Below are 19,728 nucleotides of genomic sequence, written 5' to 3'. Positions count from 1 at the left end.
TACAACTAAAAATAAATGACAGGATGAATAAATAACGAAGTCACTATCTATGAGGCTCTATAATCGTAACTAACTTAACCGCGTTCTAAGATACAGTTGAGATTCAGCAAATTTACTGATTAAGAAGTTGAAAGATTCAACGAACTGCCGAAATAGGCACGCAGGCCGAAACGCGCGGTTCTTAAATTTTCTACCTAGCAACCTTCACACTTGCGATTCAAGAAGCACACTTACAATCTCGATTCCCTTCTATTTAAACTCAACTTACTTCTGCTAAAAATTTGAATACTCTGCGCGTTCTACTACAATTTACATACTCTGGCATTGGCAATTCTAGGGGAAAGTAAAGGCTTGACAGGAAAGATAGCTTAAAATAAATGTTAGTTAAAATAAATATAAACCCTACAACCTAAAGACGTTTTTCCCCTCCTGATCAAACAGCGGCCGAGCGGTAAAGTCGCTGAACAATGGTAGTTCGGTCCGATGTTCGAATCCGCGAACGGGTTGGCTGCATGGGCGTTTTCGTGGTTTTCCCCATGTGTAACGTGTATACGAGCCAGTTTTCTTTAGAAAGTCCTCCACGAAGGCATCCCTCCCCTTAGGCAGATATACCCAGTGTGCCTTGTCATAATTAAATAAACCAAAACCTCTTGATGAAACCAGTCTTGCCTTTTATCTCATACCTTCAAAATGCTTAACCTCTAAAGACTGATAAAGACTCTGATGAAATGGATTGATTTGGATTATTAAGTTACGGCAAAGCAGGGCTATCTGCCTAAAAGGAAGGATGCCTTCGCGAAGAAATTTCTAAGGGAAACCAGCTGGCATACACGTTACACATGAGAAAATCCATGAAAACGCCTATGCAACCAGCCCGTTTACCGGGATTGGAACCCCGGAGTCAACTACCAGTGTTCAGCGTCTTTACCGCTCGGCCGTTTGTGGGCCTTTATGAAATGGAAGGCGATAATTTTATTTAAAATGATTGTCAGAAATACCAAGATGTTTCGAAAAGTTGGATGCTTTTTAATATACTTGCAGAATGCCTAAAGAAAAAGAGCAAGAATGAAGCAGAATGCCTGAAGAAAAAAAAAATTTTTGCGTAAAATTTGGTATTTGTACTTTTTTTAATTTAAAACTTTTTAATCTTATGATATTTGATTCTTGCGATTTAAAAAATGATATATTTGACTAAAATATGAAAAACATTTTAAGAAACCATATGTAGGATAAATTTATGTAAATCAGGGCACAATGATAAAACTGTTTAAAGCAGTGTATTCAAGTCATCCTAAGTTAAAATGTCGGTTATACATCTCTCTTATTTATATATAGCTTTTCTGAATGGAACATTGAAAGGCGTGTTAAGTTTGCTTTACTGTATTTTCTCTTTTAATATATGCAGTTTTCAAATGCATCGTAGTCCGGGTTACAAAGTATTCTTCCGAAAGAAACGCAATTCAAATAAATAAAATAAAATTCTGGAAAATTTATATTAATAAATATGTTTAAAATGCTCAGTTCAAATGAATAAATAGAAAATTTTAAAATAATTATCTGAATAGACAATGCAACACTAACAATTAAAATAAAAGTCTAAAAATTTAAAAATTACCTAAAATAGTAACTATGACTAAAAATATAGTACAAAGAAAACTATTTGAAATAAAATAAAATAAAATAAAATAAAATAAAATAAACGATGCGCCTTTGATTTAAACTACGCAGTTCGAATAAGTAAATAGAAACTTTTAAAACAGTTATTCGAAAGAAACTATGCAACGTAAACAATTAAAATAAATTCGAAAAAGAAAAAAATTGCTTAAAATTAATAACAAATATAATTAAAAATATAAGATAAAGAACATTATTTGAAAGAAGGAACGATTGAGTCTTTTTTTCCTCTCATGCACTATGTAAAAATGGAAATGAAAATAGGTTGCCATATATTAAGAAGTTCGCCAAGTGAACTATTTTTGGCGCAAACTGAATAAAAAGCGCCAATATAAATTGTTGAATTTCTCCGTAAATTTCGGACCAAATTTTACAAAATTTAATATTTAGGCACAATTTGAGTCGTAGAATCGAAATATGTAAAAAAAATTGGTATGTTATTTCAGAAAAAGTCCGATTTTGTGTCAAAATACCTATGTTAGAATAGTGCTATATATAAATCTAATATATATCATAAGTCGCGCTTTCGAAACATGAAGAACGCAATTTGAATTCCGTGAATCGGCCCGGTAGAACGGGAGATATGTAACTGTCCCATTTTCTTTTTTGAGCAGTGTACATTTACTTTAAATAGTGTCTCCCAGGTGTGTGTAGTGAGTGCGTTTGGTAAAGCTGAAGAGATGTAAGGTTGGGGGGGGGATAAAAAGAATGGGGGACCAGTTAACAGTCAAAGTCTAGTTGAGAAGCCAACTTCTGTTAAAGATTCTGCCTCCATCGTTTGCGTGTGCAGCACCTTCATGAAGGATAAATAGAGTGAGTGTGCCTAAACCGGAAAGGAAAAAAACTATGATTTGGAATGTAACATTAAGTATACAAAATTAACATAAATTTGAAATATAAAGATACCTTTGCATGATTTTATACATGAGCACATATAGGAGATTCGAATTTGTAACATATAAGGTATACAATGTATCATATAATTCTGAGCACCACTGGGAAGACAAGGTATGCTAATATAAAAGAAAACCTTACGGGTAATATGATTGCAATCTGTTCTTCATTTTGGGGTTGCCGGTCATCATTAGAAGAAGTCTAGGATAAATTAACATCACTGGTTCCTGAATCGTTGAAGTTATTTCAGCACTTTGTGTTGCAGCACACAAGAACCTATAAGTCTGTCTTGCTGTTGTCATATGAGGTGACTATAATTTCGAATGAGGTAATCCTAGCAGCAATCACCTGATGAATATGTCATCTACAACGCAAGAACCGCGGAGGATTGTAAGTACTGTGTAGTTTTAAGTTAAAGTTGAAGAATCTTAAGAAGTGGTAAGCGACTAATCGCTTGAGACAGTAAATAAAGCTCGAGAAGTGTTAAAGACCCTTTATTATTCTAAATTAAATTTACAGAATTCCTCCTTGGAGTTTTATAATTAAGCCTCCACTCGGGCTTGAACTCAAAAACTAAGAAACGGTCACCAAACGGCACTTTCAAGAAGGCATAGACGCTTGACTTTGTGATAAACGCAGTCTTTTCGACATCTTTGAGCTTTACAGCAATTTGAAAATAACCAGACTTTACGTTTAACGTTGTCATGAATTTAGTGGACCGAATTTTCCTGAGAATTTCATCAATTATTGGTAGGGGATACGTAGGATATTTTGTTATGCAGTTACGTTTGCATTAAACAACTGCAAACCTGCACGCGTCCTGTTGCTCGGGCGGTAGCCCATTTTTCTTTCTGCAAAGGACCACCGGACTTGCGTACGTACTAGTGCTCGGCACAATGATTTTATTTTTTAACATCTTCTGTATGTGATGTTCCAGAATCTGTTCTTTGACCCTATCATATCGATAAGGTTTAGATCGGACTGCATGGGCATTCCCCGTATCAATAGCGTGAGTCACAACCTGACAGAAGCCTGGTTTCTCGTCAAATAAAGAAATAAATTTTCTTACCAAATTTTCCATTTTGTCTTTCTCTTCGGGTTTCATGTGGTCCAGACTTAATTCTGGCATAGCCCCTTCCTCCTCTTCCACGGGGTCTATGAGCACCTGCAACGTAGAATTCTGGAAATTAAGATTCGGGCTAGCTGCGCGTAAGAAATCAACCCCTAATATTACTGATGTGAGTAAATCTTTTACCACTAGAAAATTTACTTTTAATACCTCATTTTTAATTTGTACATGCAATGCGGTTTTCCCCAAACATACGCACTGTTTGCCTTGGGGGGGGGCAATTACTCGTTGTCCCGTGGTTTTAAATAGCCTATAATGACGAAAATGTTTTTTAAAGAAATCTTGTGAGTGAAAAGAACAATGAGCTCCGGTGTCCAGGAGGGCAGTGGTTGGCACGTTATTCAATACAATATGTATCTTCGGCAAAACCAAGGAGGTTAGAATAGAAGGAGGGAAGGTTCAACTCAAACGGTGAAGGTTGGCGGCCATCTTCCTGTTATCACCGTGACTTGTGCAAGGAAGTCTGTCATTGCAACATTTTTTTCTTTTCTTTTTGAAGCATGTCAGCTTGTATTGCATATGGATGCACATTTAGATTCTCGAAAAAAATTCCGGGCATTAGTTTTCACACGTAAGTATTAATTTTCTTTTTTTATGTAATATGACAACTATGTCAAAAATATCACAATGTCATGTGGTTTTCTTTCCGGATGTGAAAAAAAGGACTTAAAATAGGTTATTTAATATAACTATAATCAAAATATATTAAATACATTTTAATGTTTCTGTTTATAGCTGGGTATCTTCGTTCCTTAAGATACAATGCTATATGGTAGGATTTAAATTTATAATTTGAACGTTTTAGTTAATTCGTTTTATAACTTTCATGAAAAGTAAGAAATCAATTGTTACTATTTTTATTAATTGTAAAGGTGTTAAATAAAGCAATGCTTTTCTTTATATATTAATTATTATTCATTTTTTTTTAAGTTAAGGTAAACTGTTTTGTTGTTAAAAATTTTTTGCATAAACTTATAAATTTCTGAGCAGTATAGTGATAAAATTAAGTAAAATATTTACACAATTGAACATGTGGAAAGATGTATATTACACAATTGAACATGTGGAAAGATGTTCAAAAACTTATATTTCTGTAATTCAACTTAATTAAAGGCAGTTTCGAGATTAATAAATATGAAATGCGCATAAACTGAAATCAATGAATTCACATAAATCTGTTTTATTTTATTAAGATTTATTTTCTAACCTAAGCAAATCCGTGAAATATGCAGAAACATCATTTTTTAAAGGCTTTAATGTTATGCGCATGCATTTAGATTTCGAACTATTTCTTAATAATTTGCTGTACATAGTAAATTATGGATATCATCTTTATTATTTTAAAACAAAAATTCAACAATAGCGAGGGATTTCTTTATAAATTTAACATATTTTTACTGGAAAATAAATGCACGGAACAGGTTAGAAACACGTACATGTCACTGCCGTAATGCAATGTTTTGAAATCACAAACATGGACGCCGCTTGTTCGGCGAAGTTTCATTCCCCGCTTGTGGAGGAAACCGCGAACCCTCCCTCCTTCTATTCTAACCTCCTTGGGCAAAACTAGATTTTGCACTACCACTGAGTTCAGGAGTCGACTTGCTGTTAAAGCTAAAGAAACACACGTGGGGAATAGTTAGACAAAGAGAACGGTTGCTGTTTCTCTAATAAAATCAGTTTCAAGATAGCGAATAAATTTTTGATCGAAAGTGCGGATTGTATACTCTGGGATGTTAAAATATGATTTTATATTTTATTGTATTTTGCATGTGCAACATCCCGTACAGTTTTCATGGGCTTATTTGGTAGTAATGTTTTGGCATCACATATTCAGTTCTGCTGTTTTGGTGTGCATTGATGGTGGGAGCTGTTGCTTAGTCTGTTAATTAAAATTGAGTAGTATTTTGATTCCCGTTAGAATTATGTTAGTAAAACTTGCTTTTAATTGCGTATTTCGTTATCACTGAACGTTTTAATATAAGATCTTTGAAATTTATGCCCTTGAAATGTTGGTTGAGAATTCAACTTCGAGCGACAAGTACTTGGCCTTCTAGAGCCTTTAGAAATTTATTGTATTGTACTGTAGTACTCATTTCAGAAACACTTCCACACTTGTCATGAGATACTCATTTTCATTACTGTCAGCGCTCTCTGTTTAAATCAGTAAATCTCTCGCTTTTTAATTTTATTCTGCGAAAGAACTTGTAGGAAGTTTCTCGAGTCGCCGGTACCGGTAGTGCTGTTAGGGTCGCGCTTTCAACTAAGTGATCCTTTAAAAACTGAAACATTGATGTTGACTTTGTAGTTTATGTAGAACAAAGCAATAAACATATATGGTTTTTAAGAACAGATTTAATGTCACTAGAAAGAGAGATGCTGTTAATCGGAAGATAAACGTTTTAACAACAGTGTAATCAGCTGGCTGTGAATTCATTATATTTCGAATTAATTCTTTACTCAGCATTGTAAAAGCAGTTTATTTCCTTGTTTTCTTATGAATGTGTGAAGCATTAGAGTTAGAGTTGCTTGTCATGTTTCGGAAGGAAATGGGATATTGAATTATTGTTCTCTTAAGCCCTATGGTTTAATAAAAGGGCTGCCTATTTTTCTCGAATCTTTTTCTGTTTTCAAGACATGGTTGAGTTCTGGGTAATGGTCAAAATTGGGAGGAAGAAATGAACACGTTTGTTTTTGACGATTTGTTCCATCATCAGCAGCAAAACTCAAGTTTGGCTTTTAATCCAATATAACTGGAATTAAACTTCAGAAAGAAGTATATCAGAAGGAAATAATGCATTATTCCTTTATATATGTGAAGAGTTTCTTGGAAGGGAAAAAAGAAACTAAAAAATGTGAGGGGGGTTTAAAAAATAGGTGTGCTTGGAGCTTGGAGAGAACAATCTGAATATCATAAAACAATTGTTAAGTCTTAAGGTGTAAGATTTTCAGTCCCTATGATCTGTGAGAAACTATCTCGTGACTCAGCAGGTGTACAAATCATTCAGTATATCTGTGTCCTGGATCCCAGGAGTAGGTTTAAAGTAAGCTGAGTATCATATGCAGTATGTCTGTCTCTATCTGACAATCATAAATGGCCAAAACATTTTGGTTACTTCATATTACGCTGTATCAAATCAGGAATTTCTGAAAATTTGTTGTTTAAGATAAATTTCTATTTTTGGGTGTTTTTCTACTGTCTCTTGAAATTATATAGTAAATATATGTAAAGCATTTATTGCTTACTTCTTTCAGGTCTTGAGTTGAAACTTTAAATTAGTTGCTATGCCTCATCCTGTCAAGTTTGTGTACTGTCCTTGCAAAGTGATTAGGAAAATAGACTTTTAAGAATACCATTTGTTGGCATTCTTCTGGTATACAAAATGGGAAAATGTCCTTTCTCTTAAAAAATAAATAAATAAATAAATAAAAGGAGGTTTAAAGGATAAAGACATTTTTTTTTAATAAATCAAATATTTCATTCTATCATTTCTTTAAATTGGTAATAGCAGATATGCATGGAACATAATGTGTGGGTATTCATTTTAGGGAAAATCCTTCCAGTTGAGATATTTGGAAACAATGCTTTTATTTACCTTTAATTTTGGAACAACAGAAGGTACTTACGCATTATTCTATTGACTGTGAAAATCGGTTATGCTTTTATATTTAGTGAACAATTTATATTTAACACACTTTATAAAAAGGCTGTCATTGATTTATTTTGTTTTGTTAGGCCTTCCAGTTTTATTGAAGCACTGTTTAGAACACTATGAATACGAACTTCCTGCAGATTATTGTTTCAACCTATTATTTTGTGTCTGCCATATGCAGCTTTACTTTTCTCTATTCAATAGATGTTAATTCTCTCAATTAATATCAGTTGGAGTGCAGTCACAAATGTGCTTCTGGATTCTTTAAACCATGTGTAACCAAAATGTAAAAAAACGCTGCAGCAGTGACAGTTAATTTATATCCTTATACATAAAACAAAAGGTCTAGAATTAATCAGGGTTGCATCAAAGTAAAATGCAGATGTTATGAGTGTGTTATTATCTCATGTTTATCCGTAATTTGTCTTAATCATGCTGTTTGGTGACAATTTCACAGTTGATGGGGTAATGTGTAAGTACACAAAAAAATAAAGTTGGAAGCAGCTTTGCTGCAGATATGTAGTATTATTTATGTTGAATGTTTTGATACATTTTTGTGAAAGAGCTCTTTCATTCTTAAACAAATTCCGCTATGTATGCAAATAAAACACATTTAACTACATTTTACTTTTGCATTTGTATTCCTTTTTTTTTTAAATTTGAATTATGTCATTGTAGCTTTCTACATTAGTGAAGTATTTTTTTCACTGCTTGTTAATGTAAATTACTTGTTCATGATTTTCTTGCAAATATCTTGCATTTACAACTACCAATGTTGTGACTACAGACACTCTTTATTAAAACTGAAAGTGATATAGGAGACTTAAGGTTGTCAGTTATATATGAAAGCAGCACAATTGCTTTTGTTTGCCAAAAATAGAGCTTCAGATTTGCCTCAAATTTTTAAAGTAGAAAACATTACTTAGGCTGACTTTTAAATATGAGTTTCCTGTTACAATATACTGATGAGACACTGAATCTCATTATCAGGAAGCAAGAATTGCTTTTGGTGACAGTTTAGCATCACAACAATATCTGAATTTTCCAGAGAAACAAAAATTTTTAACACATTAAATGATAACAGTATATAAAGGACAGTGGAAAATGTTGAGGAACAAAGTGTTAAAACAATTAGCAATAAATTTGATGTTCCAGAATTTTTTTCTTTTATGACTGGGTCCTTTATTTAATAGCCATTAGCCTTGCCCCACTACAAGGGCCGGAAGTGGTGGCCATTTCGTTATGGAAGCGCCTAATAGGTGGTCACCTTTGCCTCCTATGAAGGGACGAATACTTGCAACCATACCGTCTCTGGGATTCGAACTTTGGCGCATCACTACAGTAGTCAGGGTCATAAACCACTGTACCAGCCGGATGGCTGTTCCAAAAATATAAAAGTAATCATAACATTGATGTAAGTATATGATTAAGGATATAATGGGTTTGTATTAAAGAAAGAGTTGTCAATATATGCATTTGTTTGAGTTTTTTTATATACAAATAATCCAAAAGCAGTATAAAAACTTAGGAAGGGGAAAATGTCAGTGAAACTCAAAAAGACATAACCAATCAGTGAAATTCACTAATCTGCACAACCCTTGATCCTAACACATGTGGATGAAGGCATTCTACTATTTTATTGTATTTGTTGTTATAAGCATTTGAGAACACTTATTCTAAGTATTTAATAATCAACAATGTAGTGTGCAACATCATAGTAGTAATAAAATTACATATTATTAAAAGTGCATAGTTGGAAAATAATTTTTTTTTTTTTTTTTTGTCTTTCTGTGTGTTCTGGGAGATTTTTTAATCTGAAATACCACATGCATTATATATTGATATTTACTGTGTTAATTCCTTCACCTTCAGAATTAGCATTTTATTTTTTTGCAAATTAAACTGAATTGTTACATATTTATATAGAACTCATTTTCTCATATTTTAATTTCTATTGCAGGAAATTATCATTTAGTGACCACAGCTCTCTAATTGATGAGTTAATAAATTCTGGGATTTTGCCTATACTTGTTCAGTGCCTAAGACGGCATGATAAGTAAGTAAAATGCTTGGTACTTTCTGTTTATCTGCACCGCTGGGTTCAACTTTTGGTAGAATTGCCTGTTTTTTGACATATTTTTTAGTATACATATGACAGTATATAAGCATGTGCTTGTATACTACATAACCAACGTGTGCAAGCAAATATAATCACATATTTGCTTGCCATATGCACAGATGCACATGCTTTGTATTTATGATAATGTCACTAAACAATATACACCAGCAGTAAAAACATAAAATTTCTTTTTTGGTTGATCTTTACATTATGGTAACTTGGCGTTTTTTTTGGCGAAAATTTGGCGACCAACTCTCCTACAGCAACCCTCTATTTTTTTTTCCCGCCGCCATTTTGTCTTCACGAAGTAAAGACTTGTTTCTTTTCTTTTTATCTACTGAACACTTCTTCCAACAGTCTACTAGCTAAATTACACTTATGCTAGAAATTTTATCTAACAAAACTGCTTAATCATGACAAATATTCACTGCAAAATTGGGAAAAAGTGCACAATACCATACTCCTTACGCGTTTTTCAAAATAACACATACACATAAACCATGTACATGCCGACTTATTTTTACTTAAAAAAAATCCCAGAATTGCACAAAAATGGCATTGCGCACACTCTTCACTATATCCATGTACACTGCTTTTTTCTCATAAATTAGAAAAATTTCACGAAAATACATGACAATTTTCTCAATCTTTAAACCCGGTAAAAAGAACATATATGAAATTACCTGATAGCGAAAATGTATTTACCCTTTCCAAATATGAACATTTCCACATATAAAATAAATAAAATATCCAAAAACTTTTACCTCTAAATCATCTATTACATTATACACGTCACCAACAAATTCATACCGCAAGCATTACAAACACTTAGTATCAAATATTTAAATTATTTCCATGCACGTTTACTTCAACTTAAACGTGTACCAAATTCCTACAAACATAAAATTCATAAAATAACTATCATTTAATTAAAATATCACTAAACCATGTACACGTCAACTTATTTTTACTTAAAAAAACATCCCAGAATTGCACAAAAATGGCATTGCACACACTCTTCACTATATCCATGTACACTGCTTTTTTCTCATAAATTAGAAAAATTTTACGAAAATACATGACAATTTTCTCAATCTTTAAACCCGGTAAAAAGAACATATATGAAATTACCTGATCGCGAAAAAGTATTTACCCTTTCCAAATATGAACATTTCCACATATAAAATAAATAAAATATCCAAAAACTTTTACCTCTAAATCATCTATTACATTATACACGTCACCAACGAATTCATACCGCAAGCATTACAAATACTTAGTGTCAGATATTTAAATTATTTCCATGCACGTTTACTTCAACTAAAACGTATACCAAATTCCTACAAACATAAAATTCACAAAATAACTATCATTTAATTAAAATATAATTAAATTCAAAAACAGTACTTAAAATATAAATGAGCACATACATTAAATTAATACATACATAAATACCCATTTCGAATTCACTTTAGTTACGGCCATGGGATCCAAAAATTCACGAACACTGTTTCACACAACACAGAATAAAGCCAAATACAAAATTTCCAGATTTTTTCCCGATTTCCCCCCTTTTCCGATTAAAGAACCGTAATTCGTCCATTAATATCATATGACATATCCCATGATCTCTCATTTCCCTCACACAAAATAATGCGTAATCGGAACTGAGTACTGCTCACATTATTACCAAAGTGCCAGGTAGTAACCTTTATCGCCTCCAAAATGTCGCGAAACTACCAGTTACCATATTGTAAAGATCAACCTCTTTTTTTTTTTTTTTTTTTTGTAAAATGCTTTTTATTCTTGTTTATGTAGGTCTAAGAACTGTAAAGATAGCTACATAAACAGCGATACATAAATGTTGTTTACCTGTTTACAAAGTTGCCAGTGGGTTGGTGGCTTTTCATGGGTATGCAGGTATTTGGAAAGTACCAAATGCTTTTACAAAATTTACCGTTTCTTCTACTTGTACACACACATTCAGAGATAACCAAGTTTGTTTCTTTGAAATAAAGATATAAAGGCTAAATACATGTAAAAATTTAATTGAATTTTTTTATTTAATTAATTTCTGAATTTATGTAGAGTTCATATTTCATTTTTTTTTTTTTTTTTTTTTTGGCATAGTAAAACATAGAACCCAAACCTGGTTTAATAAGAAAAAGAAAAATAACTTTGAACCAGGTAATCTGAAAATCAATCTTGTGCATTTCTTTTTAATTTTTTTTTTTTTTTTTTTTTTTTTTTTTTTTTTAGAAAACTAGGATAGAGTAGACTTTAAGGTACCCCTTGTATTATGGCGAAGTTGTTGTTTGATTTATCGCCAAGTTGTTGTTTCATTTATGGTAGCCTGAGTAGTTGAATGTTATGGAAACCCTATTGCGACGTAATCGGGTGCATGATTCTGGGAAATTTTGAATCATGGGATGTTCTGTAAGCGTTTTTGTGGTGTGTGTTAAAACCGTTTAGATGGATTTGAATGGGTTTGTAGGAAGAGAGGTTTAGATGGTCACTATGTGAAGCGTTCGATCAGAAAGAGTACCCGATTTGAAAAAAGTCATTTGAGTATGATTGATATTTTGATTTTGACGTGGCTCTGGGTGTACGAAGCGAACTCGAAAATCATGGTAAGTGAATATTTGCTTTTGGTAGTGCTTAAATGTATAACATGTTTTTCCTTTTTTATGTTATTTTATTGTTTGGTTTAAAATGTATTTTATTGAGATTATGTATTTTTTGTTTGCCTATATTGTAGAATTTGGTGCTCCTTTGACTTTTTAAGTGAAAATATATCATATGTACATGGACAAAGTAAAGAGAGTGCGCAATGCAAGTTTGTGCTATTCTGGGATTTTTTTTAAGTGAAAATAGGTCGACGTGTACATGGATAAAGTTAAAAGAGTGCGCAATGCCATTTTTGTGCAATTCGAGGATTTTTTTTAAGTGAAAATAGGTCGACGTGTACATGGATAAAGTCAAAGGAGTGCGCAATGCCATATTTGTGCAATTCAGGGTTTTTTTTTTAAGTGAAAATAAGTCGAAAATCGCCGCTTCGCAAGCCAAAATAACGAGTCAAAGAGTTGCACAAAATCGGTATCCATGTACCGCTAAAAATCGCCAAGTTTCGCCAAGGGGTACCCTAAACTATACTTTTACCGAAAACTAATATGCTAATTCAATTTGTGGTTAAGCATAATTTAAAGTTTAATTTAAAAAATGGAATAAAAATCCGAAATGAAAACAAAAAATTTAGATAACAAAAATGTAAAGTTTCTAACCAGAAATATTTGAGAAGAATTCATGTACATAGCGATATGTTTTAACTTTAAAAAAAACTACGAATTGCATATTCTAGGCAGCGAAGGAATCTACGAACTACGCACACCTTGCTTCAATTAATTAACATAACGGTAAATTTCAAAGAATACCATTCGACAAGCATTCTGTTTAAACTTAAAAAAATATCTACAAATTGCACAATCTAGGCATTGCACACAAATCAACCAAATAAACTAAATTAAATTACAAAGAATTAACAACAGAAATTCATATTAAAATACACAATGAACATAACATTCTACAAAATAAAAACAGTAAAATAAAATGCACTTACCGTAATACATTCCTGAATAAAATTTTGCCAGTCACTCAATGTCTCTGAACAAAAGTGCCACAATTTTGCTATATCGCATGTCTTTCTGAGATTCAAAATTTCAAAAGTAATGATAAAAACTTCCTCCAAAGTTAACACACTACACGAAAACCACAATCCAAATCTTGAACTCTGCTGACAGCCACATACTTTAGCAGCAACCATTTGACTGCAAATTCACACAAAAACTATCAGAAATGCCTTTCTTCATCCGAGTTCTCATAGCAGCTCCGCATTTCGGACTCCATTTTAAAAGTCCCACAGAAATTCCAAAAATACTCTTCAATCCTCATAAACACACTCGTGAGCAAAATACTCGTTAAGAATTCCAACATTGTACCTTTTAATACTAAATTTACTTTCCTCACAATCTAAAATACGCGACTGAAATCTTGCCACCACGTCTATCATTGCAACATAGGCCATTTCAAAACACGAACCAACAAGCAATTAAACCACTCCAGCAAAAGATTTTTCAACGTCAACAGGGTTGCCATACAACACGCAATCGTGCCAAAAACTAGTGCAGAACACATATCGCCACATTTGGTGATGTTAGGGCGCATATAAGAGTAGAGCCAAAAAAATTAGTCTGAAGCTTTATGATTGTTGGACCAGTTCTAAATTGTGCTTTGCTCATACATCATGTACAAAATTTACACCAGAGAGTGCTATGAATTTCTTGTTCAGACCTTTTGCCAATTTCATATTATGATAAAGAGGTGCATATTCAGAAGGTGCAGTTCTAAATTTTTTTAACCTTTATTTGTCATGGGAAGGAGCATTGATGTTATGATCATCTGAGAATTGTAAAGCAGTTTTGAGGGGGATGGGTTGTGAAGAGAATCCATGCATTTTGCAGACAATACAATTGCAGAAAAGGCTGTATGTCTTTAAGCTTATATAGTATTAAAAAGCATTATTAACTGAATGGGAAATCAGTTAGTTATAATGGTGTAATACTTTCATGAGATTTCTCAGACGTCAAACTGGGACAGAATGAGCAAACAAAAAGCACATCTGAAATTGTAAAATTATAATGTAAAATAAGTTTGTTAAGAACAAAAACAAAAAACACTAACAAAATGTATACATGAACATGAATTGGAAATATATTTCTGTCTTTATAAGAAATATATTTTTTTTTAGGAACAAAAATAAAAATTATTACAATTTAGCTAAAATATCATAAAAATAAAATTCATCTTGTATTCTTTTTATTCCTTGTCTTTGTACTTGGCATTTGATTTGGCCTTTTTTAATAGAAAATGAATTAAAGCTTCATGAAAAACGTAAGAGACAAAAGTTAAAAACAAATTTTTTATATCCGTCTTGCACTATAGCTGTAGGATAGAAGTAAAATAAACTTAAAACATATAAAGTAAAAAGTAAATTGGAGCCAAAGCAAGGTAATTCCTCAGCAATATTAAAAATTGCATCCTTGTATAAGGGATTTAACAGCAATATCTAAACAATTCAGAATTAAAAAAAGGATTATACAGTACAAAGTCCATAATCTGGACATCCATTATCCGGAATGATCTATAATTCGGACCTCAAAGCCACAAACTTTTTTTCGTATGCTTTATGCATGCGCCTAATGCGTTTATGCATGTGAGTTGGGAGGATGTGCCTCCAGATAGGTTTAAAAATACTCGGCATAATTTATTTCCAGCTACCATATTTCATGGTGAGGACGATGAAGATGATAGCTGCGAATTTTAAGGTTTTCGGACATCGCAAACTAAAGGTGAAATTTTCCAGTTATTGGATTTTGTAAAGAAATGTGGAGAAGTAATAAATGAAGATAATATAACAGAAGATTTTCATTGCGACAACAATGCCTCAATCATCAATCAATGAACGGAAGGCAAAATCTGTAGTATGGTTCTAGATCCAGAAAATACCGCTTCCGATAGGTGGAACTTTGTAACTGAACAAGAAATTATGTCTGTTTGTAGAATTAAAGAGAAAATATTAGCACAAAAACAAAGCAACTTAAACTACTTACATTGAAAGAAATGTTTAATAAAGTAAACAAATAAATATGAAGCCTTTTGTTTTATAAATTTTGATACCCTTTAGATCATAATTGCTCTTTATTTCATAAATTACAGTTTCATATCTTTAATTGTATAATTTCTGCATGCCATCTTACCAGATTTAAATTGATGATCTATAGTCCAGAAAAACCCCTAATCCGGAATCACCGAAGTCCCGACGAGTCCGGATTAACGACTTTTGCCTGTATATGGAATTCTGTTACGTTTTGCATTGCCTTCAGATATATTTCTGTTTCTTCTGTTTTTATGGACTTTGTACTGTAGTAGTACAAACTCGAAAACTAAAAGTGTAGAAGATAATAAAAGTATAAAAATTAATCTCCTTTTACTGAAACTCCAATTCAGAACTCATCAGAGGAAAATGAATTAAAGCTTCATAAAAGTTGATTAACATGCTTTGAAAATATGTTTCGTTCTCCTGGTTCATTTGAGGTTAAAAACCGAAAAAAAAAATTTCTTTTCCAGTTCCTTAAAATACAAATAAGACCATGTGTAGTCAGTTGTGCTGGATGAGTCGAAAGATAAACAGATGACGTCGACACAAATTAATTTTGAAGAAATCCCCGTCTTTATTTTCACACATGTAAAACCATCTTAGTAGATATTTATCATTTCATAATGAATTATTTTATGAAACAGGACGACATTATTTTAGGCATACCAAGCAGAGCAGCGGGGATATCTTAGCAGGGGCAAAGTTAGGGAAAGGAATGACTTAATTTTTTGCGACCAGTGTTTATACCAAAGTAGATGCATTTGTATGATTCATTAATTTCAGGTTTTTATATAACATGGAAGAATTTCAAATTTGGGAGAACAGGTGAATTTAGGGGGAGAATGCCAAATTTAGACTAGAGTATTTTGAGGTCGCTAAATATTTTTAAAGCAACTATCGTATTTTGTTATATCTTACATATTCCTCCCTTCAAAAGAAAGGGTGGGAGAGCAGGGTGGCAGAAAAGGCTTAGTGATTTAGTTAAGCAAGACAAAGTTTATCATATGAGGGAAGACATGATGAAGCATCAAGGACATAGCCTGCAGGTTTTCCTATGCTCTTTCATGATTCATGACTTTTCTCTTATACAGATTACGAAATACTTAACATATAATTTACAAATACTACAACAATGCTATAATTTCTAAATAAAACTAAATAATGAATTTACACAAATAGAATTTTTTTTAAGTCCTCAAATTGTTAAAATATCCAATATCTTTTGAATGTCCATTGAAATATTTTTTGTAAAGTCTCTTGATGAAAAGAGTTTCACAAGGTAAATGTTCAAATATTTTAGTGAAATATTCATTAAAAAGTCTTTCAAATTTTTGTTGATGAAAATATTTCTACTATAATACGGGATGAGTTGTCAACTTTTCTGTGGAAATGCACGAGTAATACTCAATTTATAATGGATTGAATAAATTCTTTCTATTGTTTATACACATTTTTAATACAATAGAAAATTTAATATAAAAACATAATGATATAATGCAATATTAAATAAGACAATAATACTTTGACAATTAATTTGTCCTGTCCTCTTCAAACTTCGATGTGTAAAGGAAATTTAAAGTGGATATTGAGTATTTGCAAGTTCAAAAATTTAAAAGTGAAAAATAAAGTACGGCATCACGGTGCAATCCTTTGAAACAAAGAAGAAAAATGTCTTTTGAATCAAGGTTATTAGATTAGTGGCAAAGCTAGAGAAAGGCATGACATAATTTCTTGTGAGTAGTATTTATACCGAAGTAGATGCAATACAAGAGATTAGCTGATTTTAGGTTGTTATATAACATGGAAGAATCTCAAATTTGGGAGAACCTCAAATCTAGAATAGTTAAGTTTAAAGTCGCCAATTATTCTTAAAGTAGCTGTTGTATTTTGTTATATCTTGCATATATATATATAATAATATATTATTAAAGGCAAAGTAAGAAATTTAGAACTAATGTTTCACAAACACCAAAAAATTTTAAATTTATAATTAATAAATTTCAGTAATTGTATAAATGCAACAAAGAATTTAATAAATGTTAAAACCAAAACTTTTAAACAAGCAATACTCAAATTCAAAAAATTTTTTAATTCAATGTAAAGAAAAAACACAATAGAAGAAGAATTCAATCAACTTCAATGCCGCTTCATCGAGTGGAGGAACACTGGAATCAATTGAAATCTCTTTTCTTCTAAAAAAATCCTTCCTTTTATGTACCTAGAATTAACCGATAAGCCATTTCAATGTATTTTAATTGTAATAGTTCACCCAAAAATTCTGGCATTTCCCCAAAACAAGGAAACAACAAAATAAATTCTAATTACAATCTTGTACCTTAAATGAAGAGAATTCTATTTTGTTTAAAGAATTGAAACCAAAGTGAAAAATTAAAATACTTCAGTGAAAAATACAAGTCAAAATTTTACCTTTAAACCCTTTCGCAATGGCGCACCTTTGTTTAAGACGCTCGTGTGGGATGGAAGGGAATGAAATTCAGTCAGTGTACAAGACAAAGATTTTGCATCGCTAAGCCTAATTTTATAAGAAAAATCAGAAAAAAAAAAAAAAAAAAAAGCTTCACTTCTAGCATCGTAATTTTTGGTATCATTTTAGATTATTACTTGAGCTCTTATATATGTTAAAACTAGCACTTAATAACGTTTTTATTTTACATTACTTAAAAAATTGCTTATTTTGTTAAACGATTTTCGGAAGCGCTGTTCAAATTTTTCCAAAGTTTTAATTGATAAAATCCATCAATAAAGTTTAAAGTTAATAAAACAACACAATAAAAACTATTTACAGTAAGAAGTAACAAAATTTAAAATGAATAAATATCACTTTCTAACTCTTTAGAAAATGAATCATCACTCTCATCTGCATTAGTAAATGGTTCATTAACCATACAAGAATGTTCTTCCTCTGATAAATAGCGCCTTCCCGACACAATAGACTGGAGGTGAGGCTTTCCGAAATAAAAACAAAAGAAACAGAAATATATCTGAAGGCAATGCAAAACGTAACAGAATTCCATATACAGTCAAAAGTCGTTAATCCGGACTCGTCGGGATTTCGGCGATTCCGGATTATAGATCATCACTTTAAATCTGGTAACATGGCATGCATAAATTATAAAATTAAAAATATGAAACCGTAATTTATGAAATAAAGAACAATTATGATTTAAAGGGTATCAAAATTTACAAAAAGAAAAAGCTTAATATTTATTTGTTTACTTTATTAAACATTTCTTTCAATGTAAGTTGTTTAAGTTGCTTCGTTTCATGTGATAATACTTTCTCTTTAATTCTATAAACAGACATAATTTCTTCTTCAGTTACAAAGTTCCGCTGTTCAATTCCTATAATTGCTGTGTCGAGAATACCGACTAATTTGTCAATCGAAATGTTTTCATTTTCAATAACCTCTGTTACTTTCTTCGCTATCAGAAGCGAATTATAATGATGAGGAATTTGATTTAAATCATATTAAAGACGGAGTACATCGAGATGAAATACTACATTTAGTAGGGAATTATAAGCCAAATAAAATAAAAACATCTGCCCTGAAGATAAGGATAGTGCTGACAGATCAACTTCCAATTCATTGCGTGCTGCATCGTTTCCCTCCCACCGCAGAATAGTGTGAAATTGATAAACATATTTCGGAATGTTTAGATAATCAAAGGATATGCCTTTATCCATTTATTGCAGCAATTCCACTTTCTGTTTAATGGATTTCGAAACATACTTTCGCTTTGTAGATCCTTTACATATTAGTAAATATATATATCGGAAATTCTATTTGACATAATCGAAAGTTCAAGCTTACTTTTATAAAATTGCTCTAACAGTCTGCAAAAAATAATAAGCCGGATCCAATTCGAAGATTAAGGAACAACGCAATCTGCAACATTAACTGAATTAGATAATTTTAGCTTAGCTTATACTGTCCGTTATACATTAAACACGAATGCGCACACTCATATTCGCAGCCGTAAAGGTCTTACGCGCATGCGTAAACGCCTATGCGCATGTGTCAACGCGACACATGCGCAGAAAGTTTGTAGCTTTGAGGTCCGGATTATAGATCATTCCGGATTATGGTTGTCCGAATTAACCACTTTTGACTGTACTAACCCTAAAAGACCGTACATAGTAGAGGCAAAAAATAGAATAAAAAAAGAAATTTGATATAAATCGGACACGCGAATGTTTATGTTAGCACACAGCTATTTAAAGAGCCCACCTTTGTTTATGCTTTCCCTCCCCCCACCCTCGCAACAGTTGATCAGTAAAATACCAAAGTCAGGCAGAATATATTAAACTCAAGATTAGGAACCTGAAACTGTGTTCATTTCAAAAGTAATGTACATAGGATGCCATCTAGTGGCCTTCAGAAAAACGTTCCAGCTTAAACTGCATATATGCATCTCCCGTCCTCTGAATGCAATATCTAGCGATGCGTGGATGGAACACCCGGCTGTAAGAGACGTTCTTAGGAAATGCATATATGGGACGCCTGTCCTGAAAGGGCTACTAAAGA

General features: G+C 32.1%; 1 protein-coding gene across 5 annotated transcripts in view; it reads left to right on the top strand.

Annotated features, from left to right (window-relative positions):
* Window positions 1–5,497: 5,497 nt before the first annotated feature.
* The window catches only part of LOC118201138 (importin subunit alpha-3-like), a 104,206-nt gene continuing 89,975 nt past the window's right edge, over window positions 5,498–19,728 (top strand). For 3 of the 5 annotated variants that reach the window (XR_015039103.1, XR_015039102.1, XM_085809552.1), the window contains exons 1-2: window positions 5,499–5,624; window positions 9,311–9,406. Coding sequence is in view for 3 of the 5 variants with exons in the window: in XM_085809552.1 (XP_085665678.1) it covers window positions 5,623–5,624; window positions 9,311–9,406 (98 nt within the window). In the remaining 2 variants the exon portion in view is untranslated. Of the gene's footprint in view, window positions 5,625–8,543; window positions 8,765–9,310; window positions 9,407–19,728 lie in introns of all 5 variants that reach the window. The other 2 variants (XM_085809553.1, XM_085809554.1) reach the window with 2 other exon arrangements.

This window comes from Stegodyphus dumicola, chromosome X2 (assembly GCF_044657685.1).
Source record: "Stegodyphus dumicola isolate Sdum_Otavi_A_Nest chromosome X2, ASM4465768v1".
Classification (NCBI taxonomy): Eukaryota; Metazoa; Arthropoda; class Arachnida; order Araneae; family Eresidae; genus Stegodyphus; species Stegodyphus dumicola.
The sequence above is the reverse complement of the archived record's forward strand: the minus strand, read 5'-3'. Positions and strand labels throughout refer to the sequence as shown.